At 50.5% G+C, this 24,451-nt stretch overlaps 1 protein-coding gene across 1 annotated transcript in view; it reads right to left on the bottom strand.

Moving 5' to 3' along the window:
* The window catches only part of LRRK1 (leucine rich repeat kinase 1), a 135,957-nt gene that overhangs the window by 7,295 nt on the left and 104,211 nt on the right, over positions 1 to 24,451 (bottom strand). Inside the window, exons 18-30 of the mRNA XM_040257040.1 lie at positions 24,334 to 24,451; positions 23,660 to 23,936; positions 20,387 to 20,558; positions 17,648 to 17,811; positions 16,515 to 16,654; positions 15,002 to 15,251; positions 12,424 to 12,590; positions 9,944 to 10,141; positions 8,756 to 9,033; positions 7,040 to 7,234; positions 6,134 to 6,285; positions 1,372 to 1,489; positions 182 to 298 (exon numbers count right to left, since the gene is read on the bottom strand). The exon at positions 24,334 to 24,451 is cut by the window's right edge and continues 44 nt beyond it. Coding sequence (XP_040112974.1) covers positions 182 to 298; positions 1,372 to 1,489; positions 6,134 to 6,285; positions 7,040 to 7,234; positions 8,756 to 9,033; positions 9,944 to 10,141; positions 12,424 to 12,590; positions 15,002 to 15,251; positions 16,515 to 16,654; positions 17,648 to 17,811; positions 20,387 to 20,558; positions 23,660 to 23,936; positions 24,334 to 24,451 — 2,346 coding nt within the window. The remainder of the gene's footprint in view (positions 1 to 181; positions 299 to 1,371; positions 1,490 to 6,133; positions 6,286 to 7,039; positions 7,235 to 8,755; positions 9,034 to 9,943; positions 10,142 to 12,423; positions 12,591 to 15,001; positions 15,252 to 16,514; positions 16,655 to 17,647; positions 17,812 to 20,386; positions 20,559 to 23,659; positions 23,937 to 24,333) is intronic.

Below are 24,451 nucleotides of genomic sequence, written 5' to 3'. Positions count from 1 at the left end.
CCAACACTTAGCTTCTCAGAAACCCAGAGGCACTGAGAATGGCCCGGGCCTCCTGTCTCTACGGTTGACTGTGACCTAGGCCTGGTGGTCCAGAAGAGCATGGCTCTGCCCCCTTCCCTATCAGTCCAACAGAACAGGCAACAGAGAACCAGAAACCTGTGGACCCACCTCCTTTTCTCACCTTTTTTATAATAGGTACCGCCAAGAAGCAGGTGACGATGGCCGGGGTGTCCAAAGCCCGCTGGGGTGTGTTCAGTGGACACATGCCCTTGAGGCTGTAGATGTAGATCTTCTGGTCCTGCAGAGGAGACAGCTAGCATGAGAGCTGGCTGCAGCGGGCCTGCCAGCTCCCGGGGTGCACACGGCCTCAGGAGGCCCTTCACCCCTAGGGAAGTAACAGTTATTGAGGCCTTCTGATTGGCTGGTGTCATACTTCTGCTCTTTCTAGAAACTCTGAAAACTACAAAATAGTCTAAAGAAAAACATAAAATCGTCTACACCACAATCCAATTTTCAGGGAAAGCCACCTCTGAAATTTGGGGCCCAGACTTCCAGTTTTCTCTGTGTACTGGTGTGTGTCTGCATTCCCAACAACAGTGGGACCACACTGCTATGCTGTGTCTGCACTTTTCTTCTCCCAGGACGATGAGTGTGGGCAGAGGCCCTCTCCTTCCTGGTCTGTTAGGGAATGAGGCATGTCCATCACTTGAGTGCAGCAGAATTTGGCTCATGTGCTGTTAGATGTTTATTTGTTCATCTTCACTACTATGAGTTACACTGGAATAAGTATTCTTACCCTTTTGTCTTGTCTGAGTGTTTCTGTGTTTGCATGTCTTGGGGTTTTTCCTTAGAGCAAATTCTTAAAACAGAAATTACTAAGACTTACAAAGGCATGAATATTGTTGAGATTTCTGATGCATATTTGAACTATACTTGCCATCTGGAAAGGTGGCACCAATTCATATTCTCCCGCCCAGTAGCTTCAGATCATTTGTTTTTGTGGCATTCCTCTCTGGAGTTCTCAAAAGACAGTTCCTTGTGCCTTCTGCTGACCTCTTTACATGAAAACAAGAGGCCTCAAAGCTGAGTGGATTTGCTGTTAGGCAGGCAGTGGTATAAGAAGCCCAGTCACTTCACCAGCCTATCGGGGTGAATCCCTCTTGCTGGGATTCTGCCCTGGACACATCAAAGCTCCTCCCCAGCCACCAGTCAGGAGCGGGCGGGTGAGCCGGCCCTGTGAGTAAGTGTGGGCTGGGGTTCTATCTGAAGTTCGAAACGTGCCTGGGTGTCCTGCCTGTTTTGTTGCTAAACCTGACCCCCCAGGGGTGGGAGTTACCCACGTCGATTAGAGCCCTGCAGGGGCGCGGTTACCTCGGTGGCCGTCCACAGCGAGTTCTGGATCTTGAGTTGGCAGCTCAGCTTCATGCCCGCACAGCTCATGTGTTGCACTTCCAGAAGGCCCTTCTCTGTGTTCACCACCGTGTAGTTCCTACAAGCGGCAAGACGGTGCAGTCAGCGCAGGCCCCCCCTCCCGAGGGCAGGCCTAGAGCAGCCTTGGAGGAGGGCATCAGCTGTGGGCCTTGCTTACCCCTTCCAGCCCAGGGTCCAATTCTGCACGTTCTGAGGGGCTCAAGGCTGCAGCAGAGCCTGGTTAACCTGCCTGGTTATGCTTGAACATTTAGGCTGAGAAAGGCATTCCCAAGAGGAAGAATGATCCTCTCTCTGTGATCTTTGACGGCTCAAAAAGTTGCATGAAAGGACACCAGGAGGCTGTACGTGCGCCACAGTCACTCCCTGCCCCCTCCCTGGGCATGTCCTCTCCCCACCCCCAGCAGGGTACATCAGGTCCACTAGAGACACGGTGAGTGAGCTGCAGAGTAGATGGGGCGGGGCGGGAGGGCGAGGGGGGTGGGCCTCGAAAAAGCGTAAGTGCCCGGAGAACTCACAAGCTGCTGTTTACAAAGGGGGCCTTTCTCTCACCCACCCACCCCTATGTCCCCCAACATTCCCCTCTGTCTCCCCACCACCCTTGACGAACACCCACTGTGCTCACAGCTGCAGGGGGCCCTGCAGATCCGTCCTGCAGTCTGAGGGAATAAGTCAAGCGAGTGGCTAGCAGTTCTCAATGTAAAACTTTCCTGCCATCAAATTTTGGAAACCCTTGCCACGGTTGACTGATAACGTGTATTTGTACATGATAGAGTTGAACGAAAAATCAGCAAATGAACACTTTCTTCAAAGTTATATTCCACACCCCCCTTTTCTCCAGTCTTTTTTCTATGCATTGAAAACATAAAACTAGGATATTATAAATAACTACATTTAACTTGGAAAAAAATTAAAATATAGAGAAACTTACAGGATAACACTCCTCTATTCCCTCCAACAAGAATTTTATGTGTGTCCTGTTTTCTGCATGTACCCACTTCCTTCTTACCCCTTTGTTGTTGTTCAATTGCTAACTGACTCTGCCACTCCGTGGACTGCAGCACACGAGGCCTCCCTGTCCTTCACCATCTCCCAGCGTTTGCTCAAGCTCATGTCCATTGAGTTGGTGCCCCTCTCCTCCCTAATTCAGGACGGTCTCATTTTCCCCTCCACTCTCACTTTCCAGGATCACTGCCCTTTATGCTCTGGCTTCAGTGAGCGTGTCCCTTCTTCAGGCTGGTGGTGAGCTTTTAAAACCTCCCCACATCACAAGGGCCTTTCCCTTCCCACTGGAGTTGTCTCCAATACTGTGGGTGAGTCTGTAACACTGAGAAGGTAAAGAAAGCACCGTCGTGGGGCGGTGGGGAGGTGGGGCAGAGCTGATGCCAGAAGCAATGCCGAGCACAGCACCCCTGGGAAAGGCTCTGCTGCTGCTGCTGCTAAGTCGCTTCAGTCGTGTCCGACTCTGTGTGACCCCATAGACGGCAGCCCGCCAGGCTCCGCCGCTCCTAGGTGTGCAACTGCTGGGTCAAAGGGCCTGAGTATCTCAAAGTCATTTAAAACATATCGACAAATTGTTTTTCAGACAGATGCGCAAATTTACATACTCACTAGTAAGGTATGACCAACCTTTAGCAGTTTACATTATTATCTTTGAAAACAAAGCTTGCCAATAGGAGAAGAAGAAGGAATCTTGCAGATTGAATTTATATTTCTTTGATTATTAGAAAGTTCTAATGTGAAAAAATATTCCTTGCCTATTTTATGACTGAGATTTTAGTATTTTTTTCCCACTGATGTGTAACAGTCTCTGAAATAACAGATAATAATTTCTAATTTTCTCTATTTGTTTAAAAGGTTTTTGAGAGTCTGCTGAAAAAATAAATATTGATGGGAAAATGGGATTTATTTTTATATTTATATATCTGATGAGCATTTCAATTTGTTTTGTGTGTACATTTATATCTTTTAACAGTAAGAGGGCTTTATTTTCACGATAGACAGTATGCCTGTATTTCCTGGTCTTCTGAGAGTGTGACACTCCCCCAAAGCATTTGTGGCATCAGGATGCTGTCTGTACCTATGAAGGAGTTCGAAAACTATGTGTGTGCTAAGTCACTTTAGTCGTGTCTGACTCTTTGTGACCCCATGGACTGTAGCCTGCCAGGCTCCTCTGTCCATGGGATTTCCCAGGCAAGAATACTGGAGCGAGGTGGCATTTCCTTCTCCAAGGGATCTTCCATACCCAGGGATCGAACCTGTGTCTTTTATGTCTCTTGCCACGTGCTGTCATTCAAACCAGAGAGCCCAGCCCCTCCCTCTCAACTCCTCCCTCCCTTCTTCTTTTGCAGCGTGCATATCACAGCCCACGCGCTCATCACCCAGCTTCAGGAACTATCACTCTATGGCCATGCCAGTTTATTTCTGCCCCCATCCATTTTTTTCTCTCCCCAGATTCTTATGAAGCAAGTCCCCCAAATCATCTTTTTAATCTAACTTTTATCTGTATTTATCTCTAAAAAATTATTAGGAAAAAAAAATTAGAAACCTAGCCACAGGGCATGACCACACCTAAGAGATGCTAATTCCTTAATGTCACGAATGTCCAGTGTTCCAGCTTCCCTAATTCTCTCATCACTGCTTTCACAGTTTACTTGGATCGGTAGTGAAAGAAAGCCTGCATTTCCGCTGAATTTTATGTCTCCAAGTCTTTTTATAGGCTTCCCTTTCCTTTCTCGTTCTCTCCGAGCAGGGAGCAGGTCACGTGCTGAAGACACGGGCGGTGCCCTGTGGAATTCCTGCAGCCCGGGGCACCATCCACCTTACTCCCCTGCTCCCCACCTCGAGTCTTGATTAGATTTCAGCTGATTTCTTGGGCTAGAGGGCGTCCTCAGTAGGATGTGTGCTTCTCTTGGGAGGCACACAATGTCAGGATCTCGCTCCCTCTGTGATCGTTAATGGTCACTGCCTACATCCGTTACTTCAACAGGGATTACAAAATACTGCCATTCTAATTCTAGTATCTTTCTCCATTTACTAGCTTAATTTACTGTAAAAAGAAAAACTTCCTCCTAACATCTCTTTTGCTAGCTACCCTGGGGCACCGCTCACATTCCAGACTAGTTTTCGAAATATTAAGTTTGCTCTCTAGGAGCCTCCAATGATGATAAATGAGGAGTTTTTTTAAATTAAAAAGTCTTTTAATTACTACTTTTTACTAAGTAGCATTAGAAACTTGTGAACTGAAACAATTTGATGTGTCTCGGGTTATTGCAGATGTTTCTTCTTGCTGAGGCTTGTTGCCCTATCTTTGGCCCATGCGAACCTCTTCAGGTTGGATCCTGAGTCCCTTTGATCTAGCCTCACCATCTCTGATGGCATCCTTGTTGTCAGAGTGTCCAGTGTTTCAGGCCTACTTCCTCCCCCAGGTCTGAGTCAGTCACTTCTCCAGTAAGCTTTGGTTCCCTTGGCCCTGAGAGAGGACCATCTGCATCCTAGGGGGTCTCACTGGCATTTGGTCAGTCATTGTTTCTAGGCCTTTCCAATGGGCAGAGCTAGGAAATATGAGTTCATTATTCTTAAAGGTAAAATACTCACAAATCTACCCAATTTAAATTCAGAACTACAGAAGTTTTATTTAACCTATTTTTTATATTTTACATGATAAATATCACAATTTGCAAAGCACAGCGTCAATATAATTACTCATTTACTTTACCCTATAGTTTATAAGCAATGCCTTAAAACAGCAACAGACTACCACCACCATTATAATTACTGTGTGTATATACACACACACATATGCATTTTTACATGGATATGGGTATTTAGGTATACACTGTTTACATATATACTTCTCTTTTTTCCTTAGGGCATGGTTTCTCAGAGCATGTCCTAGGTCAGAACACTCCGTCACAGTGGCATAAACCCTGATGAAAACCATACCAACAGTGACCTAAGTAAAATGGCAAAGTCCTTCTCATTTATTTCATTGCATCTTAAGCTTTGCTTCATCTGAGCCTTACCAGATTTGCACACCTGCACATATTTGCAGTAGGCTTCCTAGATCATGCCATGAAAAGCTTTCCTGCTTCTGAAGGTGTCATACTAGGTAGGTGGGAGAGGCCAGGACTGAAGCATCTCACACAGGATGTGCTTTTCTGCAGTCTTTGATGCTTTCTTTCCAAATCCCTGGCCTCGGTGTCCTTCTCCTTGAATGAATATGAAATCCTCTCCCCCAGGCCCTTGTCCTTCCCGCCCCATCACTAAGAAGAGACGCGCCTGGAAGTTGGGTGGGTGGCAGCATGAATCACTATTTGGGCACCCTTTCTGCTTGACCGGGGGCCCCTTCCTTCCTCTCTACTCAACACCTCCACTAGCACCTTTCTCTCTTCCTGGCCCCCAGCATCATTTACTTTCTCTGCCATCGAGCTGCAAGTAACTCCCACCTTAAAACATAACCCTCCCTTGACCCCTGCCCCTCATGTCCCAGGCAGACACCACATTTTCTCTGCTTCTCTTATTCACAAACCCACACGTGCTTGCCTGTATGCACGCAGACTGCTTTCTCTCTTGAGCAGACGCCATCGGGATTTCAACTCAGCATTCACTAAACATCTCTCACCACGGTCATCCACGACTGCTCCCCACCCACCGCTGCCCCCCACTCTGACAGCAGCAGGTTATGGCAAGCCTCGCACGTTACCTGGACTCCTCCTTGCCTTCCCAGAACACCACCATGTACTCCTGGCCCTGGGATGAGAAGAAGGACGTCTGCTTCCCGCAGGGCAGTTGGTACATGAAGGTCGCAAAGGTCGGGTCCTTCATCTGGCTCACCACTGCCAGGGCCAGTGGTCGCTGAGGGAGAGAGCCCCGCAGGGTCATGAGTGAGGGTCATTTACAACCAAATGAGTGCCCACCTTGTCCTCAAAACTAAGGCTCTTAAACCAGGAAGAAGCAGAATCTGCTTATTCAGGACCCAACCAAAACGAGAAACCAAAACAACTTCAGATACCAGAAATAAACCCTCCCAGGCATCTGGGTCACCATTGTCCACGGCAACTCAAAACCAGGTGGTCAGGTAAGCATAAGCTCTGATATTCCAACCCTTGTGTCCAGGGACACACAGTTGTAGAAAGAATTTTTCTCAGACCTTATTTACTCTCAATAACCAAATCTAATTTGATGAGTTTTAATTCTGAAACCATTGATCTCTTCCAAAAACAAAATGATAGCTTCAAAATGATAATATGACTCCTGTTTCTCATGAGCAAACTTTCTTCCCATTCCTTTTAAAAAGAGACATGTACATTCGCACTGCTCTTGCCTGGGGGCTATACTGCTATGAAGGGGTTGGTTTGCTTTATGTGCATGGTGATGTAACATAAAAGTTGGGGAGGAAAAGAAACTTCGTTTTTCCTGAGAGTGACACTCACACAAAGAAAATGAACTGGGTGTGTCAGAGTAATACATATATCTTTGTAAAAGAGATGAGTAGAGAAGATCCCATTTGTTTTAGACCCTCAGTGAAGAGTGGGCAGGCAACCACACAGGTGTGCTCTGGAGACCCACAGCCTCCACCAGCTGCAGGAGCTGCGAGGGCCCCAGGTACCTTCTCGGGCTTCGTATCCCAGCACTCCATCATAAGCGCCTGCAGTCTATGGAACTGCACTTCCTCCGGCTGACCCAGAACCGGGCGGATGCCCTTGGACAGCTTCTTGGCGATCTGAAGCTGGTGCTGGCCCAGTGCGGGCCGCTGTCCTGACAGCAACTCGTAGAGCACCATCCCATAGGAGAACATGTCTACCTGGGCAGAGAGGCAAGCCAAATCAGACACCCTGCCTGGGCCCAGCAGATCTTGCAAGCTGGCCCTGACAGAGAGGGAGCAGGGAGACACATTAGAGAAGGAAAACGTGGGTTCTGCCCAAAGGAAGGCAATCATCAGTTCACCAATCCATCCACCTCTCTCTACCTGTCCAAACATTCCACCAACCATCTGACCTTCCATGATTCTGTCCCCTAATCCATCTACCAGTCCTTTTTTCCCTTCCTTCCTCCCTCCCACCTTTCTATGCATCCATCCATCTACCCACACACATGATCACCTTCCCTTCTGCACATTTATCTGTCCATCTTTCAATGTATCCATATATGCAGCCCTTTGACTGTCCTGTCCATTTACCCGTCTTCCAAAACTTCCTTCCTTCCATCCATCCACTAAACACATAATGAAAACCTGGTGTCAAGCTCTGCGTAAGGGTTTGAAGGATGCCATGGTACTTTCCCTTTATCAAAACAAGGCAGGAAAACGCAAACCCTTGGTTTAACATGCTTGATAGTAGGAGTACATGCAAATCACAAAAAAGGGGAAAGTCTCCTAGATCACAACATCTTGATTCATTTAAATGTCATGAAAAATCCCCTAAAGGAGAGAGTGACACGGGTCTCCATAAGGGTCAAGAAATAACCTTTTAGCTGGAAAATGGCTAAGATAGATAGACCTGAGCGTTTTCAATGTGAAGGTTCTGTTATAAATTTAGTTATGAGGTGCTTTGCCGCCTGCTACTCAGAAGCTTATTTTTGTCACCCTGATTTGCCTTTTCTATCTTGGTTAATAGCCATGGTGCTGGGTTAACATGCTTGGGTCATTCATGAAGCCATCAGTCAATGACTCATCTGCAAGTCACCAAATAATGAGAAATTATAGACAAGAGGAGTTTCACTGCTGGATGACTAATTAGCCAGGGCCAGCCCTAGATGCAAGGTGAGCACTGCAAGAGAGTTTGAAGTTGTCTGTGTACCAGCACCTACCAAACAGTCCTCAGGGAAGAAGGCTTCGTCCCAGTCAAGGCTGGCCACGCGGCCGTCTAGGAGGCTGTGCTGGACCTGCCGGAATCACTCTCTCCTCCTGGCTTTAGTGACGCTGCCTTTTGATCTGACCCAGGGCCTTTAGCAGCCTTATCTGTCTGTCCCTCACGAGCCACTGCGAGGCTGGTCCTCTGTCCCCCTTTTGCATATCTGACTGGCAGATGTGGATAAGAATCATCTCTGTCTTAGATTTTTTGTCCACTGTGCACAGCCTCTACTATGTTTCTGAACTGAGGTTTGAGAATTCTGAGGTTCAGTCACTGTTCTGCAGCTAAGAAGACGTCACCCTTGACATTTCTAGGTGGACACAGGCCTCTGTGCCCTTCTGGTTCATTCCAGGGCCTCCCGGTTGAGCATGAGAGAGGAGAGATGTGTGCCTGAGGGCGTGTAGAGCCCAGAGCTGCAGGTGCCCCGGGACCAGGCCATCTTGGGCCAAGGGACTGCTTTGGATGGACCATACCTTCTCGTCATACACGATGCGAGGCCGGATCTCTGGGGCCTGGTAGCCGGGAGTGCCCTCCACGCCAAGGGCACCCTCGTGGAACGACTGCCGGGAGATGCCATAGTCGGACAGCTTGATGTTGATGTGCTCCTTGATGTCCAGAGACCAGACCAGGATGTTGTCGGATTTCAGGTCACAGAAGATGATGTTTTTCTTGTGCAGGTAGGCCAGGCCAGAGGCTATCTGGTAGGCTATTTTTTGGGTGAGCATGTGTCCCAAGGGCATAAAGGAGGAATCTTGGCAAAGAAAAAATATCAAATTATTATCATAACAACTCTTATTTTCTTACCTCTGTCTTCCCCAATATTTTATAGTCTACAGATGCGTTCTCATTGTTCTCTAGGCTAGGTGCCAGAAGAGACAGAGGACGACCTTCTTAAGATTATTTAGGTTACAAATGCTTATTGTGAGTGCTTTATTCATAGTATCTCATGCCTGCAGTGGTTGGTGGTTTTACTAAAAAAAAGCCAGGATTCAAAATTCCTAGAGTTCACTTCAGGCCAAGATTGCTACTATAATGTCAAGGAGTGAGTTGCAGGTATAAGAACTCCATTAAAAAAAAATCTCTTCTGTTGAAAGAGAAATAATTAATTTTAATTGCACTTCTTCCTGAGTTAAAAGACAGCTATCTCTTTCCCTCTGTCAGCTCATTGGAATTTAGTTACCCATTTCTTAGGGTAAGTGTTCTAAAGTTTTGTTGAAAAATAATGTAGGCTAAACTGACCACAGGGCCTCGGATGTTTAACCATGGTGGATGGACATGGAGCCCAGTGGGCAGAGAGAGACTTGAGCGACTGCGGGCTTCCCAGGCTCTGCCGCTCAGGGCTCCCGGGGCTGCCTCCTTTGATGGTTTCACTGCCCTCCAAGGGGAGCTATTACCTCCTTTGATGGATGAGTAAATGAAGCAACTTCCCAGATTATGGCAGAGAACCTGGACTCAGAACACAGTTCTGTCTGATTCCAAACGGCAAGCTCCTCCAGCGGTGCCAACGCCACTGCCCGACACTTAGGCGTGGAGAAGCTCTCCTGTTACCACCAGGCACGGCCCACGAGACTCAGGCAGCTGTGCCCGGCCCCGGCTGGCTCCCTGGACCCTGTGCTGCCCGCCGTGGGCCCCCGGGGGAAGACTCCAGGTGCAGTGCGTACCTCTGGCGTTCTCGGACAGCACGGTGTTGAGGCTGCCCAGAGGGGCGAGCTCCAGCGCGAAGCAGAGCGGGTGGACGCTGATGCCGATGAGCGACACGATGCAGGGGTGCTGCAGGGCGTGCAGCATGCTGGCCTCCTGCCGGAACTCCGAGAAGCTCCTCATGGCGTCGGTGGCCCGCAGGCGCCTCAGCATGGTATCTGTGGGGGGAGCTCGGCTGTCAGTGCCAGCCGGGTGGGGGCCCCGCCAGGCTCGGAGCTGCCCCTCGGGGACTCCTGGGGCTGGCCGGGGCCAGGACTTGTACCTCCGGGGGCTGCAGTATCGTCACCCGGAATCGGGCACCAAATGGGAGCCCTCCTGAGGCATCCGGGCTAGTGTCAAGCCCCCTGCTCGGGCCCCATGCTTGTCAGGTGCTACACTCGATGTCCCGGACCCTTCTGTGGAGGGCCACACCCCCCCACCCTCGTCACCCACTCTGCTGCCCTCTGCCCAGCCTGCTGTTCACCGCCTAAGGCTCTCAGCTGCATCTTATTCCAAACCTGCAGCCCTGAGGGTCACCCAGAGCCTGGCAAGTAACCAAGCCCCCACTACTCAGCTGCAAGGATGCTCGGGGCTTGGTCAGTGCTGCTCATCTTACCCCTAGAGGCCAGGGCCGTGAAGGCAGAGTGGACTACCACCCTCGTGTCGGCCAGAAGGAAAACCGCAGGGCGGTCACGGGCCTTGACAGGCCATCTCAGGCCCAAGAAGAAGCGTCTGGGGCAGCGGTGGGCTGTGCTGCAACGTCCTCCCACTCCTCACAATGCACCCCACGTGGGAGGCGTTTGCCTGAGTCCCCCTGAGGGGACTTTTCCACCCATCGGTCACCCACCAGGCTGTGGCCAGCCCGGAGGTCACTGAGCCTGCTTGTCCTCTTGGGTTCTGATCTGGCCCTCCCCGTTCAGATTTTAAAATCAGGAATCACTGGACATGGAAGTTTCAACAGCAGAAAGAGAATCTTGGCAGTTAAAATGGATTGATTGTGCCAGATGGAGGTGTGAGCCAGATAAATTTGTTTTTAAGTGTAAAAGTTGTTTTTCACATTGGGCCTTTAAACCATTAATCATGTATTTTTGACTATGGCTGAAGTCTCTGCCCCAGTTTAACGAACAGCCAGCCTTTCTCTTGACTCCCGATGTTACCTCTATCGTGTGCCAGCCTCTCGCATACATGCAGGCTCTCTCTGTTCCCGACAGGCCCAGCCGTGCCAGGAGCACCCCACCCTAACACTTGGAGCCTGGTAAGCCGGGACGTTTGCTGGGCAAGCCCCTCCTCTTTTCTTCCATTGTGGAGTTTTCCTGGCTGTTCTTGGCTGTTTGTTATTTCACATGCATTTTCTTTTTCTTTCCATTTTAATTTATTTATTTGGCCCTGCTGCACGGCACACAGGATCTTAGTTCCCCAGCTGGGGATCGAACCCCTGCCCCCTACAGTGGAAACACAAAGTCTTAACCACGGGACCACCAGCAAAGTTCCCACATGAATTTTAGAATTAGTCAGATTTCTCTCTCTTTCTCTCTCTGTCTCTCTCACACACACACTGCTGGAGTTTAGATGAGAACTAAATTGAATGGTATCTATTAATTATTTCTCAATACCTTGTGGCTTAACGGCTGCCATGGAAGGCATTGTCTAATGGGTCATCATTGCCAAATTTGATGTTGAGCTCACATCTAGCAAACCTTATCAAACTCTGACTGGCTCTGACATTTAATAGTCTCTTAGATTACCATTCTCTTCCCACATCTACAGTTTTGTCTCTTCCTTTCTAATCTGGTTCTTCATACTGTTCCACGATTCTAATTTTTCTACCACGAGTGTAAATTCCTTCTGTGATCATGACGATAACCATGCTAAGCCAGGGGCCATGAGAAATGCAACACTCAGCAGCTGGAAGGTAGAAGGCCTCCACATGCTCGCCTTTGGTGGGCATTAGGTGGTGGCAGGTGGCTCTGGACCACCTCTGAGCTGTACATGATGAGTGGACAAGGGCTGGAGGGGAGGGGGTGAGGGAGAAGCTACCCACAACGACTTCCCAATCCATTCATCCTGATTGGGACTGAACCCTAGCCACCATCCTTCCCTTAGTAACTGCATGGGGAGGTGGGTCCCCAGGGTGAGGGGTCCACTTGAGGTCTGCCTGTGTGCCCATCATGTGGGCACTGTGCTGGACATGGAACAGATAGAAACTGTAAGGCTGGCCCATGCTCTTGGGGGCTCATGTCAGACAAGAAAGTCACCTCTGAAAGCAATTTCTAGGCCGTGTTCAGCCTGATCCTCAGTTCTGGCCCACGTCTCACCAGGCAGGAAGCAGGACCACCCCTGGGGCCCACACTGGCATCACCCCCCTCTTCTGCTGCCTGTGTGGCCTTGGGCATCTAAGGTGGTACAGGTTTGGACCAAGGGAAGACGTGTCTGAACAGAAACAACCCAGGGCCCTGTTTACCTGCAGGGGCATTTGCAAAGTTCTTGAATTTCTTGATCTGGAATCGCTTCACAGCCACAGGCTGGCCTTGGTACCTGGCCCGGTAGATGACGGTGCCGCTCCCGCCTTGGCCCAGGACAGCGCTCTCATCCTCGCTGTGCTCCAGCTTGCTGTTCTCCAAGAAGAGCCTGCCAGAAACACCGTGTGCGTGCTGGGGGGTCAGAACAGACCTCCCTCCTGCCCCATGTTCCCCCAGAGATGCCTGCTGAAGTCAGAGGTGGGTCCTGGGCTGGGCAGGTACAAGAATGTGCTTGGCTATCAGTTCCCACTGAGCAAAATCAGGTTCAAAGCCACCTGGTGGGGGGCGGTCAGACAGATCTGGGATAAATGCCAGCTCTGGGTAGGTCACTTAGCCTTAACAAGCCTTGGTCTCCTCTGGAAAGTGGATTCATAACAGCAATGGTCTCAGAGGTATGAATGTTGACTGGTATAGGATGGAGCTTCCAAAGGTGGTAGACACAGAAAAAGAATTCCTGTGGACCTTTTCCTCCAGAAGGCTCTATGTTTTGAGAGCTAGTATCTATTGGAAATTGCATATAGTTATTGCTAGGTTAGCTGTCTCATTTCTTACTAGTGAGCCAGTAATTATATAAATGGCCATGTAGAGCTTCTGGTCAGTGTGGCTAGTGTCCCAACAACTGATGGCTAGGACTTCACCCAAAGGCAGGGATTTAGACCTTCCCACCTGTTTGTATGTTATAATCCTAGGTCAAAGGGAGACTTCTGTTGGAAGTACTGCAAGTCACTCCTGGGAGGGAGGGAAGGTGGATGGGGAGAGGGAGGCGGGGAGGGTGGCGGGGGAGCACCCCAATGTCCTCCCATCTCCGGGTCCCCCCAGCCCTGAGGAGGTCCCCAGGTCTTTCTCCCCAGCTGCCTCCGCCAGGTGCCTCCACCGGAGCTCTCCTGACCGAACAGACCGACCCCTTGTGTCCCCCATCACCACGCAGTCTTGCCCACGCCTTCCAGGAACAGACTGTGCAGCAGCTGAGTCTCTGCAGAGCCCGACCACATCACACTCCAGGCAGATGCAACTGTACCCATGGTGGGCCTTGGTGATCAGCTGAAGAGGATCCGGGCTGTTCTCCAAATGCCCACCCCAAAACCCCTGCTCAGGAAGTATGGCCCTTGGGAGCCTCCTGAGACAGGGAACAGTGGAAATGCTGGAGATCCCTCAGGGCCTTCTGTCAGGACTCCTGAATAGGAACACAGGATAAGGCTCTGTGGAGCCAGACTCTCCCTGCCTGCACCTGCCCAAACTCCCAGCTGGGGAGTGTGATGCTTTGAGGTCCTGGTGGGACATCAGCCAGTTTCCAGAGAGTCTCTGCTGGATTGTAAACCCTGTTCAGATTCTTGGGTTTTTCAACTCCCAGCCAAGTACTTTGGTTTAAGAACCATGCTACAGCTTGTAATTAGATCCAAACCAACAGGAATAACCAACCTGGCTTTCCAGATTCCATACAGTAGATTCCAGAGCCCAGATTCAGTGGGGGTGTAAAACATAAAAAGGTTCAGCAAATAAATAAAAGTGCTAAAATCTGGGGCTGTTTAATTGGGTATCCCATCATGAAATTTGATTCATACATATATAAAACTCTGTATGTGGTCTCTGAGAAGTGATGACCCTCATGTTAAAGATCTAGGAATAAAGGGAAGTTATTTCGCAGTAGAGTAGTATTTAATTTTCATTTCCACCAATGAGGTAACTGGGGAATATGAAAAAGAACCATGGAGGAAATTTCTCCAATGTAGGAAGTGATTTCTTAGTTTAATAGACTCATCCAGAAGCATGTTCTGGAGCCACAATTCTGCAGTATCAGAGTATTCTACATCCATTTTCTTGGGTCAGGGAAACAATTTGGAAAAAATGATGATACAAATATTCTTACATGCCCAAGTTTAGTTTTCTTTAAAGAAATCAGATAAAGCAATTCTTTGAATAAGAAAACAACTCTGAAACATTCCAAAAACACTGCTAACCACCAAAGTCAAATTGTTTCCAGGGAGACCAAATCATGGCTTCTGGTTTCCATGACTACTTGGATTCTGTGATGGTTTCCTACAGGATGGGACCACAAAGTGTTCTCTTTTCTGCAGCATTATCTCCCTAGTTATTATCTTAGATTAGTAAAGGTAGACTCCTCTTTAGGGACAGATTCAGGGGATCTAAATGCTCAGCACCAGAGCAGCAGTAAGGAGTCATCATAGGCCAAGAAAGGAAAACGAGGTGTAGGTCCGGGGGCGCTTCCTTCTTGGACACCAGTGGGTCTCTGTCTTCTATTCCTTGATCTGGCGGCAAAGTAGGAGTCAGAGAGGAGGGCCAGCTCAACGGGAAAGAGTGCCAGCCAACGGGAGGGTGAGAGGGGGTGGGGCCCCCAAGGTGACTTTGCCCTCCAAGTGGTCTGCCTGCTGGCTGGGCCCGTGTGCCTCACAAACAGAGAGTGACAGCCTGGCTCCCTCTAGGCAGCCTAGGCCAGGAACCTAGACGCCCCCCGGGGCTGGATGGGAAGCAGAAGGTCTGTGCGTCAGCATCGAGGCCTACCTGGCTGGGAAGTCGGTCATGAACAGCTCGGGGACCAGCTCCTGGAGAGGCACTGGGAGGTCAGGGTGTCTGGGGCAGGAGATGAAGTCCCGCTCGATGGCTGTCAGCACGCAGTCCTCCATGTCGAAGTACTGCACGTCCTCTGACCTCTCGCTGGGGTTGCTGTGCTGAGCCCAGGAGGCCTCACAGACTGGGCAGGGCACATACTGCTCCATCAGGGGGGTCCCATCACTTTCCGTGGCTGTCAGGGCTAAACGGGGACAGAGCGGGCGGCAGCTCACCTGAAGGCAGCTGCAAGCAGGCCCCAGAGAAGCTCCTGCATCGCGGGCTGGGTGGGCCTTTCACCAGATGGGGGTCTTCCCTGGCCTGAACCCCCAGGAGAGGCTGAAATGTGACTGTCACCCTCTGGTTCCTTTTTGGAGGGCACTATCCTCAATCCTAAAAGACACTCGCAGGGAGGGGCCAGGGATGCCCTGGACAGTCGCCAAGGGGTGCAGACCCTGAGCTAGCTGGCCGAGGAGATGCTGACAGTTTGGGGAATCCCTGTGCCGGACACTGCAGGCGTGGTCTGAGCTACGCCACACTCAAATGACCAAGCCACGATCAGTAAGGAGCTGTTCTTAAAATTACCTTCTCTTAGGCCCCTTTCTATGCCTTTTCTCCTTGTAGGTCACCTTTCCCATCAACACGCAAAGGACACCAGACCCTGGCGTCCAGAGCACGCCCAGCCTTGTCTCTTGTTTGCTCTGATGCTCTCCTGGGAAGCCAGCTCAGGAGGCCAGAGGACTGGACCAGCAGGCCAGAAGGGGTGCTCAGATCTCAGACCCGCTCTCTGCTCTCTCCATCTCTAGCCTTCCAGCACTCACAGGGAAGAAATGGCCTGGTTTTGCTCAAACGGCCTCCTCCGTGCGGGATACCCCGCAGTGGGTTTGTCTCCAGTTCAATAACAAAACAAACAGAGGACCTCAATGGCTCTACTTCAAAAAGTATTTTCTTTGGGTGGACTGTCAGTGAAGAAACTGATCAAAGGAGCTGGAAAGGGCTACGTGGGTGGCTGATCACTGCTGGGACTTGGGGGTTTGGGGTAGGCATGGAAGGAGACTGGGGGCTCTTGGCAGGTGTTTCTGGTACCTTCCTTCCCACCCCTGCACAAGGGCAGTTTTAGGCTCCCCTCTGGATCTCAGCAGCTTTGTCCTCACCATGTAAATAAGACCATGTGAGGCGCCTATTGACAGTCCTCCTAGACCACATGTGGTACCCGGGGCATTCTTCCTACACGCTGTGGCGCCAGGGCCCAAGTTCTGCCTTCAGGTCCCCATCTCACCCATGGCACCCCCGGCTATGCCTGCAGCTGGACCCCCAGGGCTCAGAGCTCCACCAGAGGGCTGCTAGGACCCCTCTGGTTTCCTCGGGCTGAATCCCAGCGGGATTTCTGTTCTCCAAATGGGCTCCACCCCAATTTATAAAGAAATACTACCATGAGCCAAGGCCTGGTTCAAGAATGCTTTCTTACCGGGAAACCACTGATCGATCAAGGAATTGACATGGTCTGTGATAAAAGCCATTGCCGAGAAGTCCCTTATTTCTGATTGGCACATGATTTTTATTCCTCCACTTTTTTTCTTTTTCCAGTTCACATCCGAGGATTCCACACTGCAACCCAGAAACCAAAAGAGGTCCATTGCAATTGGCTGTCAAGGGCCCTGGGATAAGCTCTCTGCCTCCAGGGTGAGGGTACAACTCCCAGGAGACCGCTCCCTCGGGGGTGGGGAGGTCCTGAGTCCATGTACTTGTGTGCATGGCCCTGCCTTGGCCCCCTGCTGCCCCCAGATGGTGAGGTGGACACGAGGACCTTGCCATAAGGGGTGCTCAGGCTGAGTTCTGGGCCTTAGAGGTGACCCTGGGGAAGGTTTCCCATCTGAGCCACGGGGCTTTCGTCCACCAAGTGAGGACTGTGTGCTTTAGGTGGGAATGTTACCTGAAAGCCCCAGGCACCAAGCGTGGCCCAAATCAAGCCCTCACTATAGTCACTTTCCCCTCGCCCCCATTCTTCTCACAGAGCTGACAAATATTTTGAAAATCTCACTTAAAGTATGAAATAATCTTGTGTATATCAAATTAAACCTGATTAAAAATCAGTTATTAACCTGTTGAGCCACCTTTTTCTCTCCTTCTCTCTCATCCCTACCACCAAAAAAAGAAAAAAAGAGAACACGAAAAATGTACTGTTAGGTATCACGAGATGTGGTCTGGGGACCAGTGTCTTCCCCTGGGGCGCCCTCTCTTAGAACAAGGAGGAGGTGCGTGGGACAGCTGCGAGGCCCTAAGGAGCCCCTTCAGTGACCGGGGTGCTGGGTGCTCCGACCCTGAGCTCGGGGGCTGCCCACTGGCCTCCCGCCGGGCTCGGTCCCCACACCCTCCCTGTCCTTTCCTGCGCTGTCAGAAGAGAGGAGGAGGCGTGAGGAGACAGGCACCCTCTCGGACGTTTGCTAGGGGGCCTTTCTACTTCCAGCGAGCTTCCATGATGCGCTGCCCTTGGGAACGGGGCTCTGCACGCCAAGCGGACAGGTGTCCAGTGGCGGCTCCTCCGGGGGCCGTTCCCAGCGTGCCGTGGAGGTCCGTCAGGTGAGCCCCGCATGCACCTACCTGAGGTAGCCCCCATCAAAAGTGACCAGGAGCCCCTCCTGCCAATAGATGGTCTGGTTCCTTTTCACTCTGAATGTGCTGCAACGATTTCTCTGGTTTCCTGTAAAACTATAAATGGTGACTTTCCTGTGCCTGCTCTTAGTATTCTTCCTGTTTTCAAACAGCTGAAAGAGAAAAGACCCTGCTTGAGTATTCTGGGCTCTGTGCCGGCCCTGGGCAGAGCTGTGAGGAGGCCCGTCTGGCCCCATCTGGACAAAGGACACCGCCCGTCTTCCCGCCCCCCACCCTCCGCACCCTTATCTTGCTGCCAAACGAAATGCTCCATCATCTGAAGGAGCCTGCAGGATACTCTGGGGACACATTTTCCCTAAAACACCGAAAATAGACCTTTCTTTGCCCTCCCTGGTTTTACAAGCAAAAGGTTACCTTAGAAAATGTGGAAAATACAGAGAAATATAAGAGAAAATAAAATACCAGTTTAACACACAGGTCATGAAAATTTTGGTGTATCTTACTCTAGGTTTTTTCCTATCTGTAATGTTTATAAAACAGCTGAGGCCATATTTTGTAACTTGGCATTTCTAAATTTCTAATGGTGTGTACTTTTAAAAACTTTGCTTTTCCTGTCTGATTAGAAACTCATAAAATTCATTTTTCTAAATCTCAATATTTTATTAAGTAATTTGTTGAGTCATTCTCTTCTTTGGACTTTTAGATCGGTTCTAGTCTTTTGCTCTTCCGGTTAAGCCAAATGAACATGAAAAAAGTACAGAGCTTTCTCTGATTTCAAATGACTGCTGTAGTTCAGATTTATAGTGGTAGGATTACTGGGTCAAAGGGCTTGAATGTCTTCAGGCTCTGGATTCCTAGTGAGGAATAGCTTCCAGGGTGACTAAGCAGTATGTCCACTCACCATGATGTGCGAACTTCCCTGATTGTGGGGCTGGCTGTCAGCTCTATGCTAGTTTGATAGGTGAAAAGTCATATATTATCCATGCTTGAATCTGCATACCTTTGATTACTTCTAAGACTGAATTCCAGCAAAGCTTCTTTTCCTAACTCTGAGTGAGGGATGCTGCTGTGAAGGGAGCCCACCTGGCCAGCCACTGAGCCCCCTTGGGAGCTCAGGCCTCACACGACGCCAAGCTCGGCAGGGGGGCGGGTGTGTGTGTGACCTCCCACTTAGAACACAGCAGGAAGCAGAGTTCAAAGGGAGGGAGGGTGGCTGAGCGGGAACACTGGGAGAGCCTGCCCTGCGCCCACTCGACCACCTGCCAGTGCACTCAACTGGGTTGCTAACAAGACTCCTTCCTGCTAACACAAGCTGTGAGAGGTTTTGGTACTTTCAGGCTCTTGCACTTACTTTTGAACATTTCAGTAAAATGGGAAGATCAAAGAATATCTCTATTTAATAGGCAGGAAGTTTAATTCCATAAGGGCCTTATAACTCAAACATGTCAAAGGCAAACTCATACTGAGTTTACTGTCCATTATTCAACAATTCTGGCTTATGTCAAGGGTTCTCACAAGGCGAAGTAGGTTGGAATTCTCTGGAAAGCTGAGAAACAGAGCCATGAGTTCTATACTGGTGCTTCTAATGCCGGGGTTTGGAGCAGGCCTGAGGGCTACCCTGAGAGCTCAGTTGCTAAAGAATCCACCTGCAATGCAGGAGATCCTGGTTCAATTCCTGGGTCGGGAAGATCCACTGGAGAAGGGAAAGCCTACCCACTCCAGTATTCCTGGGCTTCCCTTGTGGCTCAGCTGGTAAAGAATCCACCCGCCATGTGGGAGACTTGGGTTCAATTCCTGGATTGAGAAGATCCCCTGGAGAAGGGAAAGGCTACCCACTCCAGTATTCTGGCCTGGAGAATTCCACGGACAGAGGAGCCTGGAGGGCTATAGTTCATGGGGTCGCAAAGAGTCGGACATGACTGAGGGACTTTCAGTATAGATTCACTTTGAGAATCTGTACTTCTAACAAGTTCCCAAGTGAGGCTGATTCTGCTGGCCCAGGAACCCCACTTTGAGAACTACTGCTCTAGCCAGCTACCACTTCTATATTATTGTCCTGCACGAAATGAATATTGACTGATAGCCAAGCCCTCCTCCAACAACCCCAGGTGAACCCACAGAAAAGAACTCCTTCCATTAGGTCTTTACTCCTCCCAAACCAAGTTAAAGTTCTATGCCAGTGGTCCTCAAGCTTGACTAGACAGTGAAATCAATCACCTGGAGAGCTTTAAAAAATATGATCCCTGTGTGCCACATTCACAGATTCTGACTTGTTGGTCTGTGTCTGTTACGAGCCCCCCAGGGGAGTTCAGTCACAGCCTGAACGGCAAAACCATGGTTCTTCCGGGCTTTATCCCTGAGCAGCAGCATATTCAAGGTCAGTGTCTGGATAAGCAGACTCTGAGTCCCGGTCCACAGCCACAGAGCCAGGGAATGTGGACGTTGGTAAGACTGAAACCACTGCTCCTCATGGGATAGTCTGTCCAAGCCAGCTAGGTGCTGATTTGGCATTCACAGAATGACTCAAGTGGGTCTGTGGCCCTCAGGAGAGGAGGCAGCCACGCTGTACCAGTGTCCAGACCCTAAGCCAGCAGCTCTGCTGCAGGAAAGGGTCTTCAGTCAGGCTCCTCCAGCAAAGGGTGTCTCCCTCCGCCCAGTCCCACCAGGGCATAGCCGCAGGGGCTTGGCCTGCAAGCAAATAGTGCCCTATGCAGAAAATGCAAGTACCTGGAGGTCCATCTCAGCCAAGCTGATCAGCATCCGTGCTATAAACCTCTGCCAGAAGCCAACCGGAACGAAGCTCATCTTAAACACTCTCTGAATGGTGTTGGCTGTGGGGTGCCGCATGCCGTGGGTGTCCAGGCCGGGTTTGGATGGAAGCAGATGTGGCAGGAGATAGCTGAAACACCAAAGGGGGCTGCTGAACCGAGGCCTGAGCTCTGCTGTCGGGCTCTCACCCCTGCAGACAGTCTGGCTGGGGCGGGATCTGCTGAAACAGCTCAGGTTGCCCGATGCCTTCCTCCCAGGGCCTTTGGAACCATCTTTAGAGAGAGGGGGTAGTTTATACGGTGAGCATAAATACTCCAAGAGAAAACGAAGATAGGCATGGCGAATCAGTTTGTCGAAGTCTCTAAGATAGAGACTAGAACACGGCGAGGGAAGACGTGAAAACATCTGTGGTCATAAACACAGACACAACAAATCACAATTGGTTCTCTGTAAACCGGGTTGCGATTGGGGAGTTACTTAAAATTAACTTCGGATGGTGAAGGAAAAACAAATACAGCTGCACAGTTCCAAGGACAAGATATCGGGGGTCAGAGAAATGTCTTTGGCCTTAGAAGCTATTTATTGTTCTTGGCCAGTTGAGACAACACAATTACCTTGAAATTTGAAATGAGGCTCTTTGTGCAAAAGAATGATGTTTTATAAGAGCACTCTTACTCATAAAAGCACTGAATCGCAGTGTCAGTGAGCTGTTCATGACTGTGATCATTTGTAATAAGCTGAAACGAGGGAGGTCCCTCCAATAATTCCCTGAAAACCAGCATCTTCTGTGTGTCCTGGAGGAGCTAAGATGGCCTTGGGCAGAGCCTTGGGTGTGTCCTTAAAGGCTTGCCTTCAGTTCTCCTAATCCTTTAAAATTCCATCAGTTTAGGTCCTATAAAATGTTTTTAGGACTTTCTGCAAAGAACCCCTGAAAACTCTATGGAAGGAAAATTCAAAGACAGCCTGGGGGTGGAGTACCCAGGGTGTCTTCAGCACATGGTCCAATCTCATTGCCATTCTGCTTCCTTGATGGCGGAAGAGTGGGGATGCCAGCCTTGCAGGGTTAGAGAAGGACGGACAGTGGCTGTGTAGGTGAGGTCCAAGGGGACAGATGGTGACGTTTTGGTCCTTTTCAGCCATTTTAGGTCTTGGCCCAAAGGACCTTGTCAACGACCCCAGCTGGAGTGCCTCTCTCCACAGCCAGGAATTCTCTGGCACACGCTTTTCAGCTCTGAGAAGTCCCTCTTTATCTCTCTGACCTCAAACAGGAGGCCCTTGTCAGTACCCAGTGAGATCTAGCCTGCTTCTTCTGCCCATGCCATGCTCAGCTTGGGCGCATGGGACCCCCTCCGTGGCTGTGCCCTGGGACTTCCTGATTCTTTCCATGTGGCCGGTGTGCCCTGAGGGAGGGGGCACACTCTGTACCCAGGTGCCCCAGCACGCGGCACACACAGCAGGTGTTCGATATTTTTGAAGGTATGGATGACTCAAAAGCCAGAATGGCAAGTGAAGAGGTTTAAACTGATGGGCGAAGGAAGCCCCTCTCAACGTGAGCAGGGCCCTGGGCGAAACCACCAGCACTGGCTTGAGAGCGACCACTAACAGGGCAGGGCTGCCAAAGGTGTGGGCTCGGGGAACTAAGAGGGGAGTTCTTCATGTGCCTGCCGACTAGAAAGCCATGAAGACCTGGGCACTGCATGGGGTTTGCACTACGGCGGAGCCAGTCCATGATACGTCCCCGAGGCTGTCTCAGCAGTTGGGCCGCAGCCTTCCCCGAGTGCTGAGAGCCAGTGCATCTCCGCCTGGAAGAAGCACAAACACTCAGAAGTGTAGAGAGAGGTTTAGAAAGGCCCTGAAGGTTTTCCCAGGGACTGCAGGTTGAAAGCCACGCTCTAAAAGGGAGCAGCAAATGCCTTTGTTTTTGTTGATCATATAAAAGCTTATGGTGCAAAGAGCTGAAACTCCTTGTCTCTGGGGTACATGGGACCCATTATATCTACACTTAGAGGTAGGTATAATGCTCAGACACTCCTGACTTTAGATGGAACTAGACACCACTGACTATGAGTACTTAACGCAAAGATAGTAACAATAACAGCACTGATAATCCTGGATGTCCCTGAAGCTCAAAGGTGCAGGAGATACATTTCATAGTTCACATGTACTCTCTGATTTAATCCTCACATTGACTATAATACTAGTAGGTGATAGTATTATTTCTATTTTACATATGAGGAAAAAAAGAGGCAGTTGCTTTTACAGAATGAGAGTATTTCCACATTCCTTTAACCTGTTGATAAAATAATCAGAAAACTGTCAAATTCTGGCAGTGCTGTAAACTCACAGGCGGCTTTACCAGGGGCCAAAGTCAAGGACACACCTGGGCCAGGATGTGAGGGGTCATGTGGATTCTGAATTCCTCTTTGGGGTTTGTTTTTAGGACTCACTCTTGGTCCCCATGGGGCTGAAGCAGGAAGGACTGAGGCCCCTCCCATAGTCATTAGACCAAGTGGAAATATGGGTGGGAGCTCAGGAAGAGACGGCCCAGAGTTGGCTCCCAAGAGACCCAGACTGTGCTGATGGAATTGTTCGGCTGACCACACAGTGGCCAGGCCAGCCCCCTGAGAGTCCAGAGGGTGTTCCCCCAGAGCTCTGGGGTTAAGGGGCCGGGTGGTGCTGTGTTCTACGACAGGCATCAAAAGGGTCTGGGGATTTGGCATCCTGGCCACTGCCTCATGGCCAACATCAGCATCAGACCCAGGAAACGGCTGAAACTGAAGTAGAGAAAGGAGGCCCTGGGAACCAAGCCAGAGCGCCGTTAGATTGAAGCCACATGCCCCTCGAGTCCCTGCCCTCCCTGCATTTTGAAACTGGGCTGGATAGTTACCATGCACACCTTTGTACCTACTCCATTTTTATTCACCAAATAACCAATCTATCAACCGCCCAAAGCATGAAGTCCCCAAAGCTACTTTTAAGGCCACTGCCACGTTTAAATGTTTTCCTAAGCCTTTCCAATAAACGGGTTTCTTTGAACCCCCTGAACAGAGATACCCAAGGCACAGGGAGGAGCAGCCAGCCGGGACCAGCTGAGCCCAACCACCCTGGCCCAGCCCAGGCAGGCAGCCGCTGTGAGGGCCCATCCTTGGAAACCTTGTCAGGCCACCAGGGGCCCTGGCCCTAATTCCCTCCTGCAGGGAGCAGCCGGCTCGGCCCAGTCTGTCGCCTCACCTGTCGTTGGCCACGGGCAGGGCGATCTCAAATTTGGCCAGGAACTGGAAGTACTGCTCTTCTGTCTGCTTGGTGAAGCCCGTGCCGACCAGCAGTAGCCGAAGGTCCTCGGCCCTGATCACCCCGTTCTTGGCCACCGACCGAGAGCCCTTGATGTTGAAGATCCTCTGCAGACACTCGGACAGCCAGATGGGGTCGAGGAAGTAGAGGTTCCTCAGGCCGTGGCTGGTGTCCGGGAAGTGCAGCAGGGAGCCCGTTTCGATGAGGAAGCTGATGGCTGCCCGGGGAGGGAAGCAGGGGGCAGCGTCAAACAAAGGGCAGAAGGGGCTCTGGGTGACCTCCTCCTAGGGGCGCCAGGCCACAGATTCTTCTTAGGAAGCTCCCAACACAGGGGGCCCTTCGCAGCAGTCAGCTGCCTCCTCACAGGTTCTCAAGAGACCAACATACTGACCTCCATAATTCATGCATTCCATCTGTGCAAATCTGCTTACGCATTAAAATGGATTTGCCACCCCAAATCGATAGTTGAAGTCTTTGCCATCATTTGCAGCTGTGCACAGAGCAGTGAAAAGTCTGGGTGCCCCTCCCCAGGACCCCGCCCACGGCTGTGCCTGCTGGCACTCAGCTGAGCCCTCGTGGCCCACCCGCCCGGCCCGCCCTCGCTGCCTGCCCACCGGACTGCAGGTCCTCATAGTCTCGGATGTCGCTGCTGGGCATCTGGTCCACCAGCTGCTCCAGCTGCCGGTCAGTCAGGTACTGCACGTCGTCGCTCAGGCTGCGGCGCTGCTGCTC

The sequence above is a fragment of the Oryx dammah genome, unplaced genomic scaffold, assembly GCF_014754425.2.
Source record: "Oryx dammah isolate SB20612 unplaced genomic scaffold, SCBI_Odam_1.1 HiC_scaffold_16, whole genome shotgun sequence".
In the NCBI taxonomy this organism is placed as follows: domain Eukaryota; kingdom Metazoa; phylum Chordata; class Mammalia; order Artiodactyla; family Bovidae; genus Oryx; species Oryx dammah.
This window is presented reverse-complemented; position numbering and strand designations above follow the sequence as displayed.